We start from the raw sequence: 19,309 nt of genomic DNA on the forward strand, positions 1-19,309 counted from the left end.
AGCCGGGGCACCCTGGTTTAAAATCATAGTTTTATGAGAAGTCAAACTTCCTCACAGAAAGCAGAAGCATTGATGTTTTCTGTTCTCATGGAAAATTTTTGACCAGCTATGTTTAGACATGTCTTTCATACCGCTGTGTATTGCATTTCTAGCTACTGAGTGCCTGGCTGGGGTACAGTGTCAGTGGTCAAGGTGTCATGCTATGGCTTCAGAGACGTGAACTCAAGCTGTGCTCTAGATATGCTGAAGGCTTCCCTCCTTCTTGCTTCCTCAACTCTAAATGGATATCTGATTTTTAGGCTGGGGAGTCAAAAGAGGCTGTATGTGATCCTAGCCACATCATGGCCTTGAGTGCCTTCACCATGCTAGGCCTGAGAGGCCATGCGATGTTTTCACACAAAGCAAAATGCTCTCCTGTATAGAGGACCACTATAAAGGCTACATATATATCACATTAGTGATACAGAATGTGTAACAAGATAAAACTGACATAAGATTAAGCCTGGCATATAAAAAAAACCTATGCATTTCAAATTTGGATTTTTTATAAAGTTCTTTAAAATAAAAAGTCACCCCCACCTTGGCAATGACCATGGCATTGCTATGAAAAATGAACATTCAGTAGCCATGTGAACAGGTTACATCCTGACCCGGCTAGGAAATGCTTCAGTGCATGCAGGGGTAGCATGTGTGAAGCCTAACTGCTTCACACATGCTACCCCTTGAGTCGGGTGTAACATAGCCAACTGAGAGCATTACTTTGTAATTCTGCACTTCATTGCTGAAGTTTTTCTTGGATGTTTGTCCATGTAAGCATGCACAATGTCACAAACATTTCCCTGTTTTAAAAGCCCAGAATGTCTGGAGTGACAGAATATCATACAATGTGTTCACAGCAGCTCAAACCATTCAGCTGTCTCTGTGTCCCAGCCCTGTTCTCTCAGCCATGAATGTTTTGATGCATGTCTAGCTACCCAGAGGCAGGTCCTGCTTTGCAACACAGAGACAACAGGGAAGTCAGCAGGTGACAGGCACCTGAAGGAAACCTCAAAGCTAGTTAAAATAATTTACCAATTCTCTATTTTTCAATCCATCAATACTTTAAAGATAAATATTAAGTGCACGTTCCTCATTTTCCAGTGTCTATCAAAATATGTATATGGGATTCCTACTTCTGCACAGCTAAACAGAAAATAATCTAAATGTAAAATCAACGTTATGCCTGCATAAACTTCTAAGTGAATGGGGGTCTAGAGTCTAATTATCTAGCTCCCCGGAGAACTGTCCTAATCATTCAGCTATGGAGGCTAAAATAAAGTAGGGACCTTTGCCTCAGTGTAATATCCATTATTTGTGGGTTTCTGGTTGGCTGTGTGTTGGGGACTTAGGCACAGTGTATCTACAATAGGCATGTGTATATAGCTCTGTAACCACCTAGCCAATGCACAGCCTACTGCACATGTTTACATGTCCACAATGCATTGGAAGTTGAATTGCTTGCTACCTTCTTTTATGTCCAAAAACTACCATATAGATACACAAAGGGAAGCAGTACCCCATCCTGAGTTTTTGATGTAGTCTCAAAAATATTTAGCATTCGAGACTCTTCCAACAGAAGCACATATTCATTCCTGATATTAAAATATTGGGCCAGATGTTCTTCTTTGCTGAACAGCATTGATTAGAACAAAGGATCATACAAAATGAAACACCTAGAAAGACTATCTTGGTGACTGGAGAGGGGATGAGGAAAAGAGTAGATAGTAGAACATGAAGCTTAGGGCACTGAGTAACTCTGCCTTTAGGCCAGTAGAAGTTCACATTTATTCCAAGAAGTTGGGGTTCACTTTCAGGAATGTTAACATAAGTAACAAGAAAAGCAGTATGGGAAAAGCAAAAATAAATTAAAAAGCCAGAAAGCCGTAAATCAAAATAGTATAAAGTATTTGGAAATCAAAGGGCATTTAAGGGTAAGCAGCATAAATATAGGGAACAAATTAGTGTCACTTGTAATAATTCTTAATAATTATGAGCTCATACTTCAGCTGTGGTTTGCTGGATTAAAGCTGATATAATATAAAATCTTGTAGAGGGGAAAGAGAAAAATCAAAAAAGCATTAGCTTACTAACCCCAAATTAAATTACCAGGTGGGAGTTTACAGCATGGAAAGCTCTATTTAATGATTTTACTGGCATAACATTCCCAACTGGTCAACTCTTTATTTCAGCACTACATAAAAACACTACTAGTTTGGGTGCAGAAAACAAGTGTGAAAGCTGGCAGCTTCTTTTCCCTGCCTCACACCATCCACCAGAAGTTTCTTCAAAAATGTTTGCAGCAGGTAAGAATGAGAAGAGGCCGTGATGCTTAGAAGTAAATAGGAGAAAAGTGGCAGTCAGTTGTGTCAGGCTGAAGTCAAGCAGAACACAGGACAGGGTGGCACTTTAAGGGCACTTACACATGCGAGGAGCCTCCTCCAGTGTGCTGGCAATCCAGTGTGTTGGAGCAGACTTGATTAATCAAGTCTGCTGGAGCATGTAAATTGATGCACTCTGACAGCCTTGTGTGCCACGTGTATCAGTGGCACAGTTTGCCTCCACACTGAGAAAAAGGCAATGGTGCGCTTTGAACTAAAATGTATTCAATGCGCTTTAGTTCAAAGTGCACCGCTGCCATTTTCTCAGCACGGAGGCACACTGCGCCGCTGATACATGTGCTCCCACCCAGTGCAATGCTGGGTGCTTTTAATTAGAACAGTTTGCTAACTGAAAGCGCTGGGCACTAGGTCAGGGGCACATGTAAAAATGCTCTTAGGGATTAACTGGTTCAGGAAGCTTACATAGGTAACAACCTACTTAGTCAGACACTATGAAACTGTCATAGCACTGATGAGGTAGGTTGTTGCCTATGAAAGCTCATGGCTTTATGAACTGGATAGTTTTTAAGTGTCACCCTGCTCCACATTCTGCTGGAACTAAATAGGAAATCATTTTCTTCAGCCACAGCCATCCAGAAATAAATTCTTTACACGTGGACACATATACTAACACCAACCCCTCCACCCCCCCACCTACCCATTCAAGTTTTACTCTGAGAAGCAGAAAAATGTGAGAGAATATTACGTCTTGTTTAATTGATTGATAGTTATATACACATTATGGTTATGGGTAGTAAATATATTTGCATATTTGATCACATTCCCATTAAAATCAATGGCTAATCTCCTTTGCCTTTGAGAAGAGCACAATTTATTCCTGGCAAAATCACTGACTGCAGTGGGATTCTATTAGGGTGAATTTGGAACTATGAGTAAAATTCACCACTCTGAGGGTCAGCTCCAGGCCAGTGTATCACTTCAGTTGCATATGAGTCCTATTTGAGAACTTGGGCTGAATTTCACCTTATATGATCAGCTAAATTCCACAGCTGCAAAACAGGCATGTGGGATTCATTTTATAAAGAGCAAGTGTTCTCTTATGAGTTAGGAACTTCCTACTCTTAGCTCAGTTTTCAGTGCACGTCAATTCTTGTACCCTGTGTCTATTGCACGTGTGTTAAAAGAGCATACATTACAGTTAGGAACACGGAATTGGAAAGGATCTCTTGATTGCTTGAGTCCAGTCTTACGTGCTTGCAGGCACCCATAATCATATAATCCCTCTCATAAACTAAGCAAGCACCATCTACAACAGTGGTTCTCAACATTTTTAGATGTAAAGCACCCCTTGATATACTCAGGACTCCTGTCACGCGACTCAAAACACTCCTTGCAAAATGTCGACTCTTAGTTTTTTCTGGATTTTTGACTACAGAAAAATAATAAAGCAATTCTTCTGTCGCAAAGTACTCAGAAAGACCATGGCAGGTAAGGGTGTTTTTAACATGGATTCCTATCTGAAATCTCCAGGTTTACCTTGTGAATCATGTTTGCACACCTACAGTGCTAATATGGTATGGTACCCTGTAGCATCCTTGAAAGGATCTCAAGGCACCCCAGGGGGCACCCCATGTGGCACCCTGGGTGAGAATCAGAGATCTAAAAGCTAGTCAGTGATTTGCCCCATTATTCTTAATAGGAAGGATATTGCAGAACCACATTGGTTAGAAAACTTCTTCTGTTTTCCAGATGAAGTCTGTTCATGGATAGTTTATACCCACCTGTTCTTTGGTCAATATTGTCACCTAGCTTCAATAGTTCTTTCACTGCCCTGGTATTTTGCTTTCTAATATATTTATTAAAAGCAACCATATCCCTTCTCACCCCTAATTTTCCTAGGCTAAATAAACCAAGTTCTTTTAACATCATCTTGTAAGACAGGCTTTCCATTCTCTTGCTCATCCTGGCAGTCCTTCTATACACTTGTTCCAGCTCAGCATCTTTCTTGATCACAGGTAAGTAGAATTGTACACAATATTCCAGATAAAGTCTCACCAGAGATGTGCTGAATGGCACTACTACTTCCTTATCTTTGCCAGAAATACTTCTAATATATCCTAGGATTACATTTGGCTTTTTTATGGCCACACCACATTGGTGATTCACGTGCATCTGGTGACTGACTTTTTTCCATAAAGAACATATCATATAATTATATATAGTACAATAATATAGTTTGCATTTTTTGTTTCTATTTCTTTTCAAATTATACTTTGCAATTAAATCTGCTTTATAGACAGGCAGTATTAATATATTCCTTACTCAGGAAAAGCTTCAAAGCTGCATGTCATGCTTAGGTCAGAAGTTCCTAGAAATTCTCTGTATTCCTGAGCTGAAACATTTCCCACAGGACATAAAAATTCCCCATATTATTTGCTTATTTCTGATTCTCACTTTTCACAATTTCTTTCAGCTGTAATTGAAATTACTAAACCCTTTGTGTAGATCTTGCATTATACAACTACAATAAAGCACTGATCCTGAATTAATGGCAAAGCTTCTGATGATTTTGATGTTGGTAGGATCAGAACCTGAGAAATTAAGTCTCACTACTTTTTACAACATGATCACACCCTTATTTAAAGAGTGTGGAATTCAAAATTTTACTGTATGACTTCAATCAATAGCAAACAAACCTAGCAACGTCCAAGTCTTTTTGCTTTTAGCTGTGAGCAAAATTATTCTTTTCCAAGTTATTGTAGTGAATAAACAAAACACTGGAACATATGAAGCAAAATTTATCTATTATTCTGACCTTGAAGCTGGCGTCCCTTGTACAAATCCTTTGTTTTGGTTGGATGTGCTCTGGCAGTGTTATCACACTGAGGTTGTTCATACCTGCAGGGCAAACAGAGGGAAAAGATAAAAGGAAGTGAAGTCAACTTAACTGAAAATTCTCTCTCTCAAACCCTTTATGGTCACACTGAAATTATATCTCTTTTACTCAGGGCGGCTACATAAGGTTGTCCTTAATACACTTATACTCAAAAATGAACAGATACAAAACAATATGCATTTTTTTAAAGATACCAAACTTTATTGCAACCATTAACAGATTAAGCAACAGGAAAGCATTCCTGAGCACACTGTACAGATAATAACCAAGGAACAAGGAAACTGAAAAAAAATGTTGAAAAACCAATAAAAAAAATTTGAAATTTACATTCCTCCCACCTAACAAAATTTTGAGGTAAAAAGCTATAATAAACCATGTATCATTGTAGTCATGAAGCTCTTGACAAACAACCCCACCCAAACTGATACTGTATTGAGTTAATATTACAGTACCAAAATTGTATATTACTGTATCATTGCTGGAACAAATATTAGCTTATGTAAGAAAGTCTAACCACTAACAACTAACATTTTGACTACAGCAAAAGCTGGATGGGGATTCTGGAGGAACAGGAGACAGATGATTTGTACTGGGGAGTGGAAGAGACCAAGCTTTCATGTGTTGCTTGATTCATTCAAGTCACTATCTTTATTCTTTGCTTCTTTCTACCTACAAACAGATGCTGTCTTTGTCGCAGGATCAGCTGTGCCAGAATGTTTCTCAGCACAGCTGATCTGGTTGATTAACAGATACAGAAGTTGCCTAGGGCCATATTCCCACAGGATCATGCCCCTGCCACTCCTGGGGGTTCAGAAGTTTGAACCTGAAGAACAATGGCTCCAGATACCATGCCCTGATCTGGGGAACCCTATAGGGGTCATTTGTTCTGCACTGTGAAACACACACCCTGAAGTTGCCTGCTCAGGGCAGCTGGAGATCGTGGACAGCCCTGAGCTGTGGGGATCACACCATAAGTGAACATGGTTTTGGCAATAATGTGCAACAAACTTTTAGCAGGCATGTTTGTGCAAACATTTTTGGACACTTGGGGCATGATAAGGGGCAAGGATGTCTGTTTGCTTGCATTTAATGCTGCCATCAATTTTTTTCTGGTGCAACAAGGCAGTGGTTGTTTCCAGCCTGCAAGAAATGTAATTAAGCCAAGTCTGTTAGTCACAACTGGTAACAAGAAGCCCTGCTTTGCTTGGATCTCTGCTGCAAGTAGCTCTAGCCAATGACACTGACTGCTCTATACCTCCCACTCTGTCTCATAAGGGATGCCATCTGCAAGATAATCTATTTTGTGTCTAGCAACGTAATCTCTAATGTTAATTGCAATGTAAGGTTGATTTTGTTACCTCCTGCTTTTATTGTCAAATTATTGGCACAGTAACAGTATACATGGCCTGCACTGTAGGGTATATGTTGATGTTTTGGATACCAAGAATATTTTGACCAACTATATAGTTGGAAGAGCTGTTAGACAAGCTTTTGAGAAACAATGCCCTCCCTCATTTGTTCCCCCAAACTTGTCTAACAGCTCTCTTTCAGGTCCAATAAAAGATATTACCAAACAAATCTTGGTTCTTGCATATTCTCTGGACCATCACAACTACAACAGCATTGCAACACTACTGCAATGATATTTGAGTCATGAAAGTGCTTGCTTCATTGTATTCATCATAGCTGTATTAGGTATCTCCCCCTAACACCAAACCACCTTGGTATAGGGAGTGGGGAATGTGTAACAGTGCTGTGAAGAAGGAGGGCAAAGTAAATGTAGTGAAGATCCCTTGGCCACTGCCATCTCTAAGTGTAGATGACAGAGAAGTAAATCTCAACTGGTTGAGCATTAGGGGTGTGAAAAATGGTCCATATTTGGTTTGGATTTGGCCCAAATCAGGGGACAGTGATTCTATTCATTGATTTAGATCACTGTCCCGATTTGATTCAGCCGAATCCAAATCTCTAGATTCAATGCTGATTTGGAGAATCAGTGATTTGGCTATAGACACAGCTTTTATTGTTTTTTCTGTACAACTTGACATACCAGGCATGGCTCGTGAATGCTGCAAGAGTAGGGCAGATGGAGCATCTCACTGGAGCATGGGGGGTCCCCGTGTGCTCAGTGGTGGACCCAGAAGTGGACCAGAAGTATTTCTGGTCCGCTGCTGAGCCCCAGGTGCCCCTCCCCTCCACACCCAGCAGAGGGCACCAATCACCAAGCCAGGAAGGTGGGGGAAAGGTCCCTGCATGCTCCACAGCAGTCCTAGAAGGGGACTGGAGGTACTTCTGGTCCACTTCTGGGAACATCACCGAGCGCGCTGGGGACCGCCCCCCCTTGTAGGACGCTCCATCCACCCCACCATCTCAGCATTCATGAGCTGCCTGGTACCTTGAGGTATGTAGAAAAAACATTTAAAGCTTTGTCTATGTCCAAATCACTGAATTTCTCTGAATGATTCAGAGGGTTCCAATTCGATTCAAAGAGATTAAAGGGTCTCCTGATTCAATTTGGATTTGGAGATTTGGCTGCTGAATTTGCCAAATCTGTGGCCGAATCTGTGCCAAATTGAATCATCGACCAAAGCTTTGCACAGCCCTATTGAGTGTAGAGATGCCCCAGTGGGCAAATAAAATTGGGGTCATGGGGAGCAAGTGACACCTTGTCCCTCCCTGAAAAAACATTCCTGCAATGCCAGTGTTGTGCTGAGACAACAAGCTCCTCCCCTCATGCTTTAGTACAGCAGTAAGAACAGATTAATTAGGCTGGCTAAGAGATAAATCTAACTAACTGACAGGCAGTATTGTGTGGCTGTAACTATGCTACTAGAGGGAGCATGTACAGAGCTAGCTCAGGTACCTCTGCCGCATACCTGAGTAAAGGAAAGCTTGGCTCTGGGGCTGTGCTTAAAGCTAGGTGAGGCTGGGGGAAGATGAGAGCCATAGGGATGGGTGACTAGAAGATCAAAAGCACTGAAAACCAGTGACTTGGTAGAATTTATTACGCTAGGAACCATTTACAGGCCTAATTAGCCCAGGAGCAGCAGAGCAGAATGCCATGCTCTCAATCCTTCATTCCCAGCTGTATTGAATTAAACCAGGTATAGTGAGGGACTGAGCACACCTGACTTGATCAGTTCTCTCCTTAACTCTGCCTACGAGATATTTACATTCTTAAATCCTTACATTCAGTCTAAAGGCCTGCCTGGGGGAAACCTCTCAAGATTCTTAACCAAAATTCTGGGATAACATATTTCTGCATTATCCCTTTTGATCCTCCTTTTAGTTTATTAACTTTTTATACCTACTTGCACTTACTTTGCCCAGGTATGCATCACAGCACAGGGGACATAGTAATCAACCATTAGCAAAACTACTCCCAATAAATCCCTTCCAGGTTTTGCACTCAGGCCAGATTAGGGAGTTGTGCTGTGACAATATTCATCCAACAGTTATGATCAACAATAAATCTGCTATATGAATCTTACTACTGAGTCCTGGGCTAGGGACAGACATTACACATAAACCAGTTTAAGTGATCAGAAACTGATTTAAACCAGTAACAGAACAGATGCTTAGTGCATATAAACCAGTCTGAAAATGGCTGAAACCAGTTTGAGATAAAACTGGGACCGCCTGGTGCGGGCCATCCCGGCCGGGGCAGGGGAGATCTCCGTGAACCGCACCGTCCTGGGCTGCACCGTCCTGGGCTGCGAGAGCCAGCTGCGCCCCGACATCGTCATCACGGACCACGAGGCCAAGAAGATTGTGATGGTGGATGTCACCATCCCCTTCGAGAACTGGCGCCAAGCCTTCACCGAGGCCTGGGCTCGCAAGCGGGAGAAGTACGCCCCGCTGGCTGACACCCTGAGGAGCCGCGGCTACGACGTGACAGTGGACGTGCTCATCGTGGGGATGCTCGGAGCCTGCGACCCCAGCAACGAAAGCGTCCTTGGCGCCTGCTGCATTTCCCGCCACTACGCCAAGCTGATGTGCTGCCTCATGGTGTCCGACACCATCCGCAACATCTACGTGGAGCACATCACGGGCCACCGCCAGTACATCGACCCCTCCAGACCAGCCGCCGCCGGACCGGACCCGGAGGACACCGCCGCCTGAACCGCCCCCCCACCGCTTCGCTCTGCATCGAAAGGACTTCGCCACCACGGACGACCCCGCCCCACCCGAAGAGGACCCCTGCAATCGGACTCTATGGACTGACATGCTCACTCCGAGCCACTTCCTTCAACATCGCGGACCACTGTAACGGGTATGTGTGTATCTGTCTCCTTTCCCTCTCAGCGTCGCGACCCCCCCCTTTCCCATCCCCCCCCCCCCCGGCTTAGTTGGCTAACATTGTATGGTATGTAACCTAGTCGCGTTCCCCTCCTCTCCCCCATCCCTCGATTGTTAGTCCCTCGCTCAGGCGCTTTGTATTTCCATCTCAACTTTGTCATCTTTTTCCTGGATTCCCCATCCAAAACATCTACTAATAAAAGTCAATCTGAGTTAACTGATTTGGGTCAAACTGGTTTATGCACTGTCTGTCCCAGACCCCTTGTTGGTTTAAAAAAAATCAGACTCCCCCAGCATCCCAGCATGCTCTCTGGGCTGGGCAGGGCTCTCTGATTCACAGCAGGCTGGCCCCTCCCCTCTGCCTCCTGGATGCAGCTCCAGCAGCGACTGCAGGCTGTTCAGCCCTCTGCCCCTTACCACCCCCTGCTAAGCAGGAATTTCCCCTCCCCTCTGCCTTGTGGAGAGGTGTCTGTCTATTAGCTATTAGACCACATGCTGGCTAGGGTCCCTGCTGAATCAACAGGCAAAATCAACAGGTAGCTGGTAATGTCCCTGTGTTGTTTTCTTAATGGGGTGATAAACACTGTGTTAGCGGTGATAAACACTGTTTTCAATTCCCTGCTGAGCTAAGGGAGCCTGGCCATGAACTGCCCCGCCTCAGTTTAGTGCTATGCAAGGGAAGGGAGGGCTGCTTTAGCACTCCCTGACTTCTAGCCTGAGCCACTGCAGGCATGTCTGTCTGGTTACAAAACTGATTTAGCCTAGCCAGGTTAAAACTAACCTGCAAAGTTCGAATTAATTCAGGCCTAGGCTTTTTGAATGTCTGTCCCTAGCCTTGATGTCTATATTTGAGAAGCAATGAGGACCTGTTTAGGAATACACCTAGTCAGCTAAATACTAAACAAGGAAAGAAAGCTGCATGTGCTGGGGGTGCCTAACAATATATTTCAGTCTACACATCTGACCAGATACACTGCAAGAATCGAATATTCAAAGTTCGTGCTGTTGTTACTTTTTGGTTTGAAGGAAAGGTTGGCTATACTGTGGACTTCACAAAAAAAGTTACTTTATTTGCAGTTTCATAGTAAATATATTCCTAGCAGAGCATTCTTCAGGCTTCAGTTACAGTTTCTTGTTTTTTTCATAACAAAATTGGCCTGAATCTCATTGCCTTGCACATTGTATAGTTAATTATACATGTGGAAAGTGGACAGTAAAGCACTAATAATACAAAATACTTGTATCTTAAATTTCTTTTGGATTGGGGTACAAATTTGCAAATTGCAAGGCAGAGGAAAGTCAGGTCTTCTGCCACTCTGCTTTAAGAATGTGATTTCATCACTGTAATATATTTTCATTAAAGATGAAATACAGCCAAGAAGCTCATCCATAGGCTTTTTTACAAAAGCTGATCTTTCTCTTCTTCTCTCTCACCACTCTTTAACTGTTTAAGTGCCCTTGAAATTGTAACAAGGAAAAGCTCACATATACTTATCACACTACATCTACCTTGTTCATATGCTCTTCCTGAAAGCATCTAGTGCTGCCACTGTTGGAGACAAACTACAGAACCAGATGCCATGGACCACTGGTCTGACCCAGTACAGCACTTTTTATATTCTTACGTTCTTACATAATGTAAGGAAATGGGGTTCTGAGCATGACATTGGCTGTAGATTTTGTACTGATATCAGATTTGATTCACCATAAGTTGATGTGAGATTTAGAATCTCTTCAAAAATGACAATCCAAGAAATGTGAGCTGAGACAAAAAAGACAGCTCCTTTACTGCTGAGTTTTTACTAATTAATCATGTGGAATGATGCCTGGCAGACAGTAACAATGCAAGCTCCCCTGGGACCAAAATTGCTCCAAGAGTTTAAAAAGACAGCTTTTCACAAACATGCAGTACATATGGAAGGGGACTTCAGATCTATGTGGTGTAACATAGCACACAAAAAATGAACACTGCCTATTTGATGATACTGTTACAACTGCTTAGCTTCCCACTTGTATTGGTTTTCATAGGTGGCTGAAAAGGGGACGAAGGGTGATAGGGGCTATACCAATGCAATCTGGTCTAATAATTTTATTTTAGGCCATTCAACAGTTTGCTTCTCATGCAAATTCTACTAAAATCATATCATTCTGATGTCAAAGGTTTCTGGCTGTTTTATTACAAAACTGCATAAGCATATCTGATGGAAAGCAATAACTCTTGCCTTTAACTAAGCCACACACCCCAAAATAAACTGGCACCTTGTTTTTGGAAGGTAGAACATAGACAAAGAGATTTTTTTCAAGAGTCGTGGCTGATTCCTTCAGCCAGTTCACTGGCTGCTTTGGGCACAAACTACAGTGTTAACCTCTGACAACTGCTGAGGAATTAGTATCAGTTTTTGTCTAATTAACCAGGTCCTTAGTGGTTGTGAGAGGGCTAATACTGGATTCCGCTCCAGCCCAGCAAACAGCAGGGGTGATGTGGCATTTAACCACAGTGTCTCCATGCTTCTATTCCTCCTTGCTTCTATTCCAGCAAAGAAAAAATCATTTTTTTCACACATAGGACTTATGTCCAAATTCTGTGTCCCAATTTTGTGAGTGTGGTATGTGAGTAAATATAATAATAACAGATTACTTTTTTCTATTTTTATTTGTATAACCCTATAGAATTGAATAAAGATACATAACTCTGTTATGCCATTCTATAGGATGCCCCACAGGGGCATTTAATTTTCTATTAAATGTTACAGGATTTTAGAATAATCTCAGTAGATTTTCACTACATTTCCATATAGTCATAATGGCTTCACTGCTACAACATTCTGTAGAACTGTAGGCCTGTTTTTTCATTTTCTTGCTCTACTCCATCCCTTGGTTTTGACTGGCACTTGGAAGAAGAGCAATAGTGGCCATGATTTAAAAAAAAACACCAAACAAACAGCATTTGTAGCAGTCACCCAGTGCATATGAGAACATCTCAGTTTTTTACCCCCATCCAATACGTGTGTGGCGAGTGGCTTACATTAATAATTTCATGGCTCCAGCTGTGCTTAACTGCAGTAAAATTGGGGGGAAACATCTTTTTGTGCTACTTTCAACATGTTCTTAGATTTTTCAGCACCATTTATTGATTAAAAACTTCTCTGTGCTTTTCTGATTTGAATTTACAAAACCTACATAACTTCATCCAACTGTAATATAGTTGTAAGAACTGCTTATAACAAGCTACAATAAGCAAAAACAGTTTATGCTGTTAGAACCTAAAAATCATAAGCAGGCCTCATTCTTGCAACACCTTTCCATGCAAGTAGTTCCATGGACTTCAATGGGGATCTGAGTAAATTTAAGCACACATGTAAGTGCTTTCAGGATTAATGCCAAAGGTTGCAATGCCAAGGCATAATGAAGCTATATATAAGAGCTGCTCTGCCTTCACTTGAAATCTCTGTTATTTTTGACAATGTATATCCCATTCATCTCCTTCTTCTTCTGTTTTTAAAGGGAACATAGTAAAGTTAAAAGTCCAAAAACCATTATTTGTGCCACCAATAATACCTTAAGAGGCAAAGTTAAAGAGGTTTTACATTGCCCCACCCCTGCAAATCTAGCATGGTTTCTGTCTTTTGTTGGGCTATCTGTTTAATTATTGCATTTCACTCAGCTTGACAGAGAAATAAGATTAGGGTTGGTCTCTGGGAAATTTTACTTTCTGGTTCTCTTGGCCTAGCTCAAAGTTGCTTTGTTTGAATTTACAGCACTTTGGGAAAAAAAACTTAGATTGTAAAGAGTAAGCAAGCATGCCATTTCATATTGAGCATGTCCTTACACACTTACCACTCCTAAAACTGGAACTCTTTAATATTATATAAGGTTGCTCACAATTTTGGGAATACCAAGTTAACGGCTCCTATGATTCCACAAAAAATGCTGTATTAGAAACATCAAAATCCTGCTATACCCTACTGTTATTCTACTCATAAGAACAATTAATATCTTTTGACCCTTAATTACAGGGCAGAAGGGTTTTTTTTCCCCTTTGGTGCTTAATTTATCTTCACCTCGTCTAATGAAAATGGTTTGAGCTGTCCAATGGCCTATCATATATTGTCCCGGAAGCTGCAATGAAGTTTCATTGTCATGTAAGTGTGTGTATCCTGTGAATGAGAGAGGAAACTTTTCCTAGAACAATAGGAATAGAAGTTGCTTTGATAGCAAGGTTAGGATTCAGATACCTGATGGATGACCTCTTCAACCAGCCAAGAAAACAGTGAAAGAGAAATCTCTGAGCAGTGCACACTAATGCAGTATCTGGCAACCAGCCTGATCCCTGATTAATCTGATACCCCATTCTGCATTTTCCCCTGGTTATTATTAGTGCTCTGTGCCTAAACTTTCTCGTTTGGCATCCAGACTTTTAGCCTATTGGCTCAGGTTTATAGTAAATACAGATGTAGCACATCATATATAATCTAAATGTACTGAAGCAAAATAAGTGTTAAAATACTGCAATTGGAAGTGTCCAAATTTAACCCTGTAAATGCAAGAAAACTGGCAAAAAGTGAAGACAGAGTCATCACCGGCTTTACCAGCTGAGCCTACAGAGACCAAACTTAGGAGGAAAGATATTTGGTACAACATCTGGGTACAAAGAATGTGGCAGAGGTACAGAATGGAAAGGGACATTGCCAGGTTAAACATAACAAACATAATAAATTAAAAAGATTAAACATGTTATTCATGTATAAGACCTCAGATTCTTAAAATAGAAAGAATCCTGAAAATTGAATTTCGGCCTCCAGTCTTCAAATGCTTATGTTAGTGTTTAATATTGGGACTGAAATCAGTGTGAATTACTTAGGGCATTTGAAGACAACACAGGGGTTTAAACTGAATCAGTGTTTTTTTAAAAACACCGCTTCAGTTTAAGGTGAAGTAAACTGCCATGTTGCATGCACCCATGTCCTTACCTGCCTCGCCGGTGGCAGGGAGGGGGAAGCAAGCTGCTGGCAGGCCAAGCAGTCCCTGAGCTGTGGAGCAGGGTGGGGGACTGGTGCTTCCCTCTGTGGCAGCAGCACCCCCTCACCAGGCAGCACCTGGCCACAGGCACCCAGCTCGGGTGGTCCCAGCGGGCACCATAGCTGCAGAGGAAGTATCAGGCCCCCGCACAGCTCAGGCAGGCAGGCTCCAGGGGGAGGGGTGGGGGGAAATATATATATGTAGTTATCCCCTGCCCTAAGGGTAGGAAGTCAGCTAGGGTCAAAGGTTCCCAGCAAGATAAGCATCCAAACACTTCTTAAAGGAGTCTGGAGTAGATGCTTGAACCACCTCTGGAGGGAGTCTATTCCAGGCCTTGGGGGCTTGGACAGTAAAGAAGTTTTTCCTTATGTCCAGCCTAAAACAGTCTTGGAAGAATTTGTGACCATTGGACCTTGTCATCCTCTGGGGTGCTGTGGTGAATAGACGTTCCCCCAGATCCTGATGTACACCCCTTATGTACTTATAGGCTGCCACCAGGTCACCCCTGAGCCTGTGCTTTTCCAAGCTGAAAAGTCCACTGGCTCGCAGCTGCTCTTCATGAGGCCTGTTCTCTTGTCCTCTGATCATGCGCATGGTGCTCCTCTGCACTCTCATGCAAACAGCAACACCATTAAAACAGTGCAAAAGGGCATTTAACCCACGTTAATGTGTCATCTACAAATGCCCTTAAACACTTAACTGTTTGTAGGATCAAAGCCTCATCCTTCACTATTAATGATACCTATTTTGTTTCATATGACTTTCCCTTCATGTAAGAGAATATAAGAAGATAGTAATTTGTACATTTGCTCACAGTCTTCTTTTTTTCATTCCACGTTTCCATTGGTTAGCACAATATTTAAGCATTTGAATTATAAGAACTTTCTGGGAATGTCTGATGTATTACACCAGGTTTATTCTTCTTCTTAATAAAAGAGATATTCCCATGGGTCTTAATTTTTGTAAAACTCAGCATTTTACAAAATCTAAAAGTTAGGATATATTTGACCTTATTTGGATATCTATGGATATGACTGTTATTAATGGTATTTCTTGGCTTTCTCTTGGGAATTGTTGACTTTCATTTCCTTTATTCAACCACTCAACCATTTTTTTTTTTTCTATTTCAACAGCCATGTCTGTCTTTTAGAATACATTCTCTGACATGCAACTTTTTCTTGGCTTCAAATGGCAGGCCAATCAGATGGGGAGAAGGTGACGTGCACACACCCTTCATTCATTTTGTCTATATTTTCATTTTATAAATATAGAATAAAATGGATTTAAAATTTAAAAGCAATATGAATACATTTTAAAGGCTACCGTACATAAGAGAAGCATTACCCAAAAGATTCTCAGGCTTGGCTAATCCAAGATGAAACTGTGTAGAAGAAACTTCAGCTTCTGACCAAAGGAAGCAGAACCTACAGTCATGTGAAAGGCATAGAGAATATAAGATATGCCAAATAAAGCTATATTAGCCCCAAAGCTTAATAAACAAATGAGCAATGGCACCCAGAAACAGAGAATTGTTAAAGGCAAAAGGACTTTTATGAAGAGAAAGAAACAATGAAAAAGGTAAGATGGAGAAAAGAGAGAGCAGGAGCAGGGTTACTGCTAAGCTTCAAAAAAGAATATTTATTTACAACCTAAGTGCTGATATCACAATTTCAGAACCAGTCTTATGGTATTTTGGTTTGACATTTCAAAGACATTAGTATCCTAGAGATGAGAAACAAGAGATTGCCAGTGACTGATCCATTCCCACATAGACTAAGAGGCTGTACTGTGCAGGGTCCTGCCTATCGAATGAACCACCATCCAAACAATGCTGCTTTACTGAGAGTTTATTGCAATCAAAGAATATGCACAGATTGCTCCCAGGAATGCAATGCACAGCACTGTGCTTCTTAACTGTTTATCTCCCAAATATAACATTAGGGTCAAAATAATGTTTGACTGAACTATGAAAAGATTTATGCTGACATCAAGCTGTTTGCATGAGCTTCTAGAGTGTTCTTTCAGGAGCCAAACCTCAATGACTGGCCTAAATAACATGCTTTGGAATCTGATATTTGCCTTGCATGCATACTCAATGTGGCCCGGGATGCTTTACCATGTATCCAGCTCAGCTGCAATGAGTGAACTGAAGACTTCTATTAATAACACACGAAAATGACATCTTCTCTTTCTATGGGTTCCAAGGGAATTGTTCCATAGAAGTTAGTCATATAAAAATGGCTTAGGAGGTTGCTGGAAAAAAACCCCAACTGAACATTTCTGAGGTCGGGCTGTGTTTCTTACACGGACAATGTTGACTGGTCCTTTCATATACAATGCTGTAGGGGCACAGGACTTCTTCTGTGCTGACCCATTCCCAGCTTCTACCCCGTAGCTTCTCAGTATGAAATAAGAGAAAAGCAGGAGAAAGGAGGACTGGAGATGCCCACATGGCTCATAGCATGTAAAGTCTTCATGTCTAATCTCTCTCAGAGTTGATTTAATTATTTTTCACAGTCCAAAGTCAACATCCCCAGCTGGCATGCATCAGCCTGCTTTTATTGGCAAAGAAGCTAAGTCTTATATACACCAACTTTAAAAGAAAATGGCAGCCCCTATTTACTTACCTTGTTGATGTACCAGGGATAGGACGCCCTGTGTCCACAAGAACACACCAGCAATATCCCGTGGAAGGATGACATTGCACAGGCTTGTAAAGGCCACCCTGGGCACACTCTGGAATAAACACATTGTCTTTCTGGGGTTGTTTAGCTTCCTCCAGTGCTGATTGAAGCTCTTGATCACAGGATGAGGCTTTTGGAGAGAGAGGAGAGGAAACAAAATGCTGACAAATATTTGGGAAGTATCTTCTGAATCAACTGAATGAAAGTAAGATAACACCCTAGCTATATCCTGTCGTAATTAAAGACTGTCTTTAATGAGATACATTGTAGTATTACTTTGCACTTACTGGGCTCAAATCTCTTTAGCCTGAGTTTACATTATGTGTTCCACCTTTCTTCTTCCATCTCTCTCCCCATCTTAAGCCCTGTTACAGGTTTGCACCAGTCACAGATTCCCCTGTCCCCCCCCGCCCTTTTTTTTTTGCACTTTTAAATGGTTTAATGTTGGTAGAATTGTTTCTCTGGATCCATAGGCAATGAATCAGAATCTAATTAAAAACATTTCAAGACAATTAATCCTTAACTTTTTTAGGACATTTTATTATTCCAGTTTCAGCTTAGGACTGGAAGAAAACTTTGAAATACAGTGCAGACTTTATTTCTTTTGTGACACTGGCATTTTTGAAAAGTAGTGTATTAATTGCACTGGAGCCCAAACACCCTCGTCTATATACTGAAAGAAGAGAAGCAATACAAGTCTCCCTCACAGCCCCACCTAGCTTTAGTTTTCCTTAGAAGCAACACATACCAGAGTACGAACACAGCTCGTTCTTTATGTCCTCACAGTCCTTGGCCTTTCTACTGAAACTCTGAACCAAAAGACTAAACATAGGTGTGGTTCATGGGAAGCCGGTCATTATGAACTGGACGGAGATCACCCATTGCTTTTATTTTGGCCACTACAGAGGAACTTCATGTTAATGATTTTTCATCAATACCATTTTGGACTGGATTCAGAGTGGCAATGACAACAAAGACAATGCAATAGCTTACTGCTTGTACCTTGGATCATTCCATTCTTTAGGAATTTAAAAGTTGCACTGTGTTTGAAGGCCTAGATCCCACAAACTTTAAAGATTTAACAAAAGTATTAGCTCTATGTTGTTCAGGACTTAATTCAATACACAAAAACGAAATGCTTAAGTAAACATATTGAAAAAGCCAAAATGCTAATAATATTTAGAAAAAGCACTACATACATAGGACTTCCTGACAAGGTAACTGTATTTAAGCTTCTCAGAATGTGAACCTAACTCATTATTCTGCCCAGTGAAAGATGCCATCACTATTACAGGTGACGCCAAAATATCATCGTAAGTCGTTTCCCCTCCATTTTCCTAGTACATTAAAAGAATGGGGAACACATCTCTTTTTCTCAATCTAGGACAAATTTTACCATCTGAAGCTGACCATTTAGCCTGCAGCAGGTACCATTACATCCTTGACTATATTATTGAGCCTATCTACAATGAGTTACACCTGCAGCCTAATCTCATGGAGTTTTAGCCACTGCAGGGATAAAACACTGCACAAACTGGAGGCATAATCCAGCAGAAAGTTGATACCTCTAGCTCAGAATGCTTACTGACTATCAGTACTCAGAGGAAAGTGACCAGACACTATCAAAGAAGACTTTGTTACAGCAAAAAAGCCAGCAAATGCTGTTTATACCTCACCTTCATACTCAAAACAACAGGCAAATGCTGCTGTGAGATGGCCACATTCCAAAAACAGTGAGCTTCATTTCCAGTAAATGGGAAAGTTTAAATTTGATGACTTGATTATAGACTACTGATGTTTTTTTCAGTCCTATGGTTAAGACCCTTTGGTGCCCCTTTTTCTGTCTATGGCATGGGGACAGGAGGGCAGGAGTCTCCTGATGCTCTGATTAATTTCGCATGCCCTTCACTAGGTGTAAGCATCAGCATAATATGATATTAAATAGTTTTAAAAGCAATGAAATCCAAATAGCACGCTATAATTAGAGGATCTGCATAATGCGAATAGAGACGTTCTGTTTAAAAATGTCTCCG

At 41.3% G+C, this 19,309-nt stretch overlaps 1 protein-coding gene across 4 annotated transcripts in view; it reads right to left on the reverse strand.

The window, feature by feature from the left end:
- The window catches only part of SMOC2 (SPARC related modular calcium binding 2), a 221,086-nt gene that overhangs the window by 39,866 nt on the left and 161,911 nt on the right, over positions 1 to 19,309 (reverse strand). For all 4 annotated transcript variants that reach the window (XM_019549924.1, XM_019549922.1, XM_019549925.1 and 1 more), the window contains exons 8-9: positions 17,220 to 17,406; positions 5,194 to 5,276 (exon numbers count right to left, since the gene is read on the reverse strand). In XM_019549924.1, the coding sequence (XP_019405469.1) occupies positions 5,194 to 5,276; positions 17,220 to 17,406 (270 nt within the window). The remainder of the gene's footprint in view (positions 1 to 5,193; positions 5,277 to 17,219; positions 17,407 to 19,309) is intronic.

The sequence above is a fragment of the Crocodylus porosus genome, unplaced genomic scaffold, assembly GCF_001723895.1.
Source record: "Crocodylus porosus isolate Cpor-Errol unplaced genomic scaffold, CroPor_comp1, whole genome shotgun sequence".
Lineage (NCBI taxonomy): Eukaryota > Metazoa > Chordata > Crocodylia > Crocodylidae > Crocodylus > Crocodylus porosus.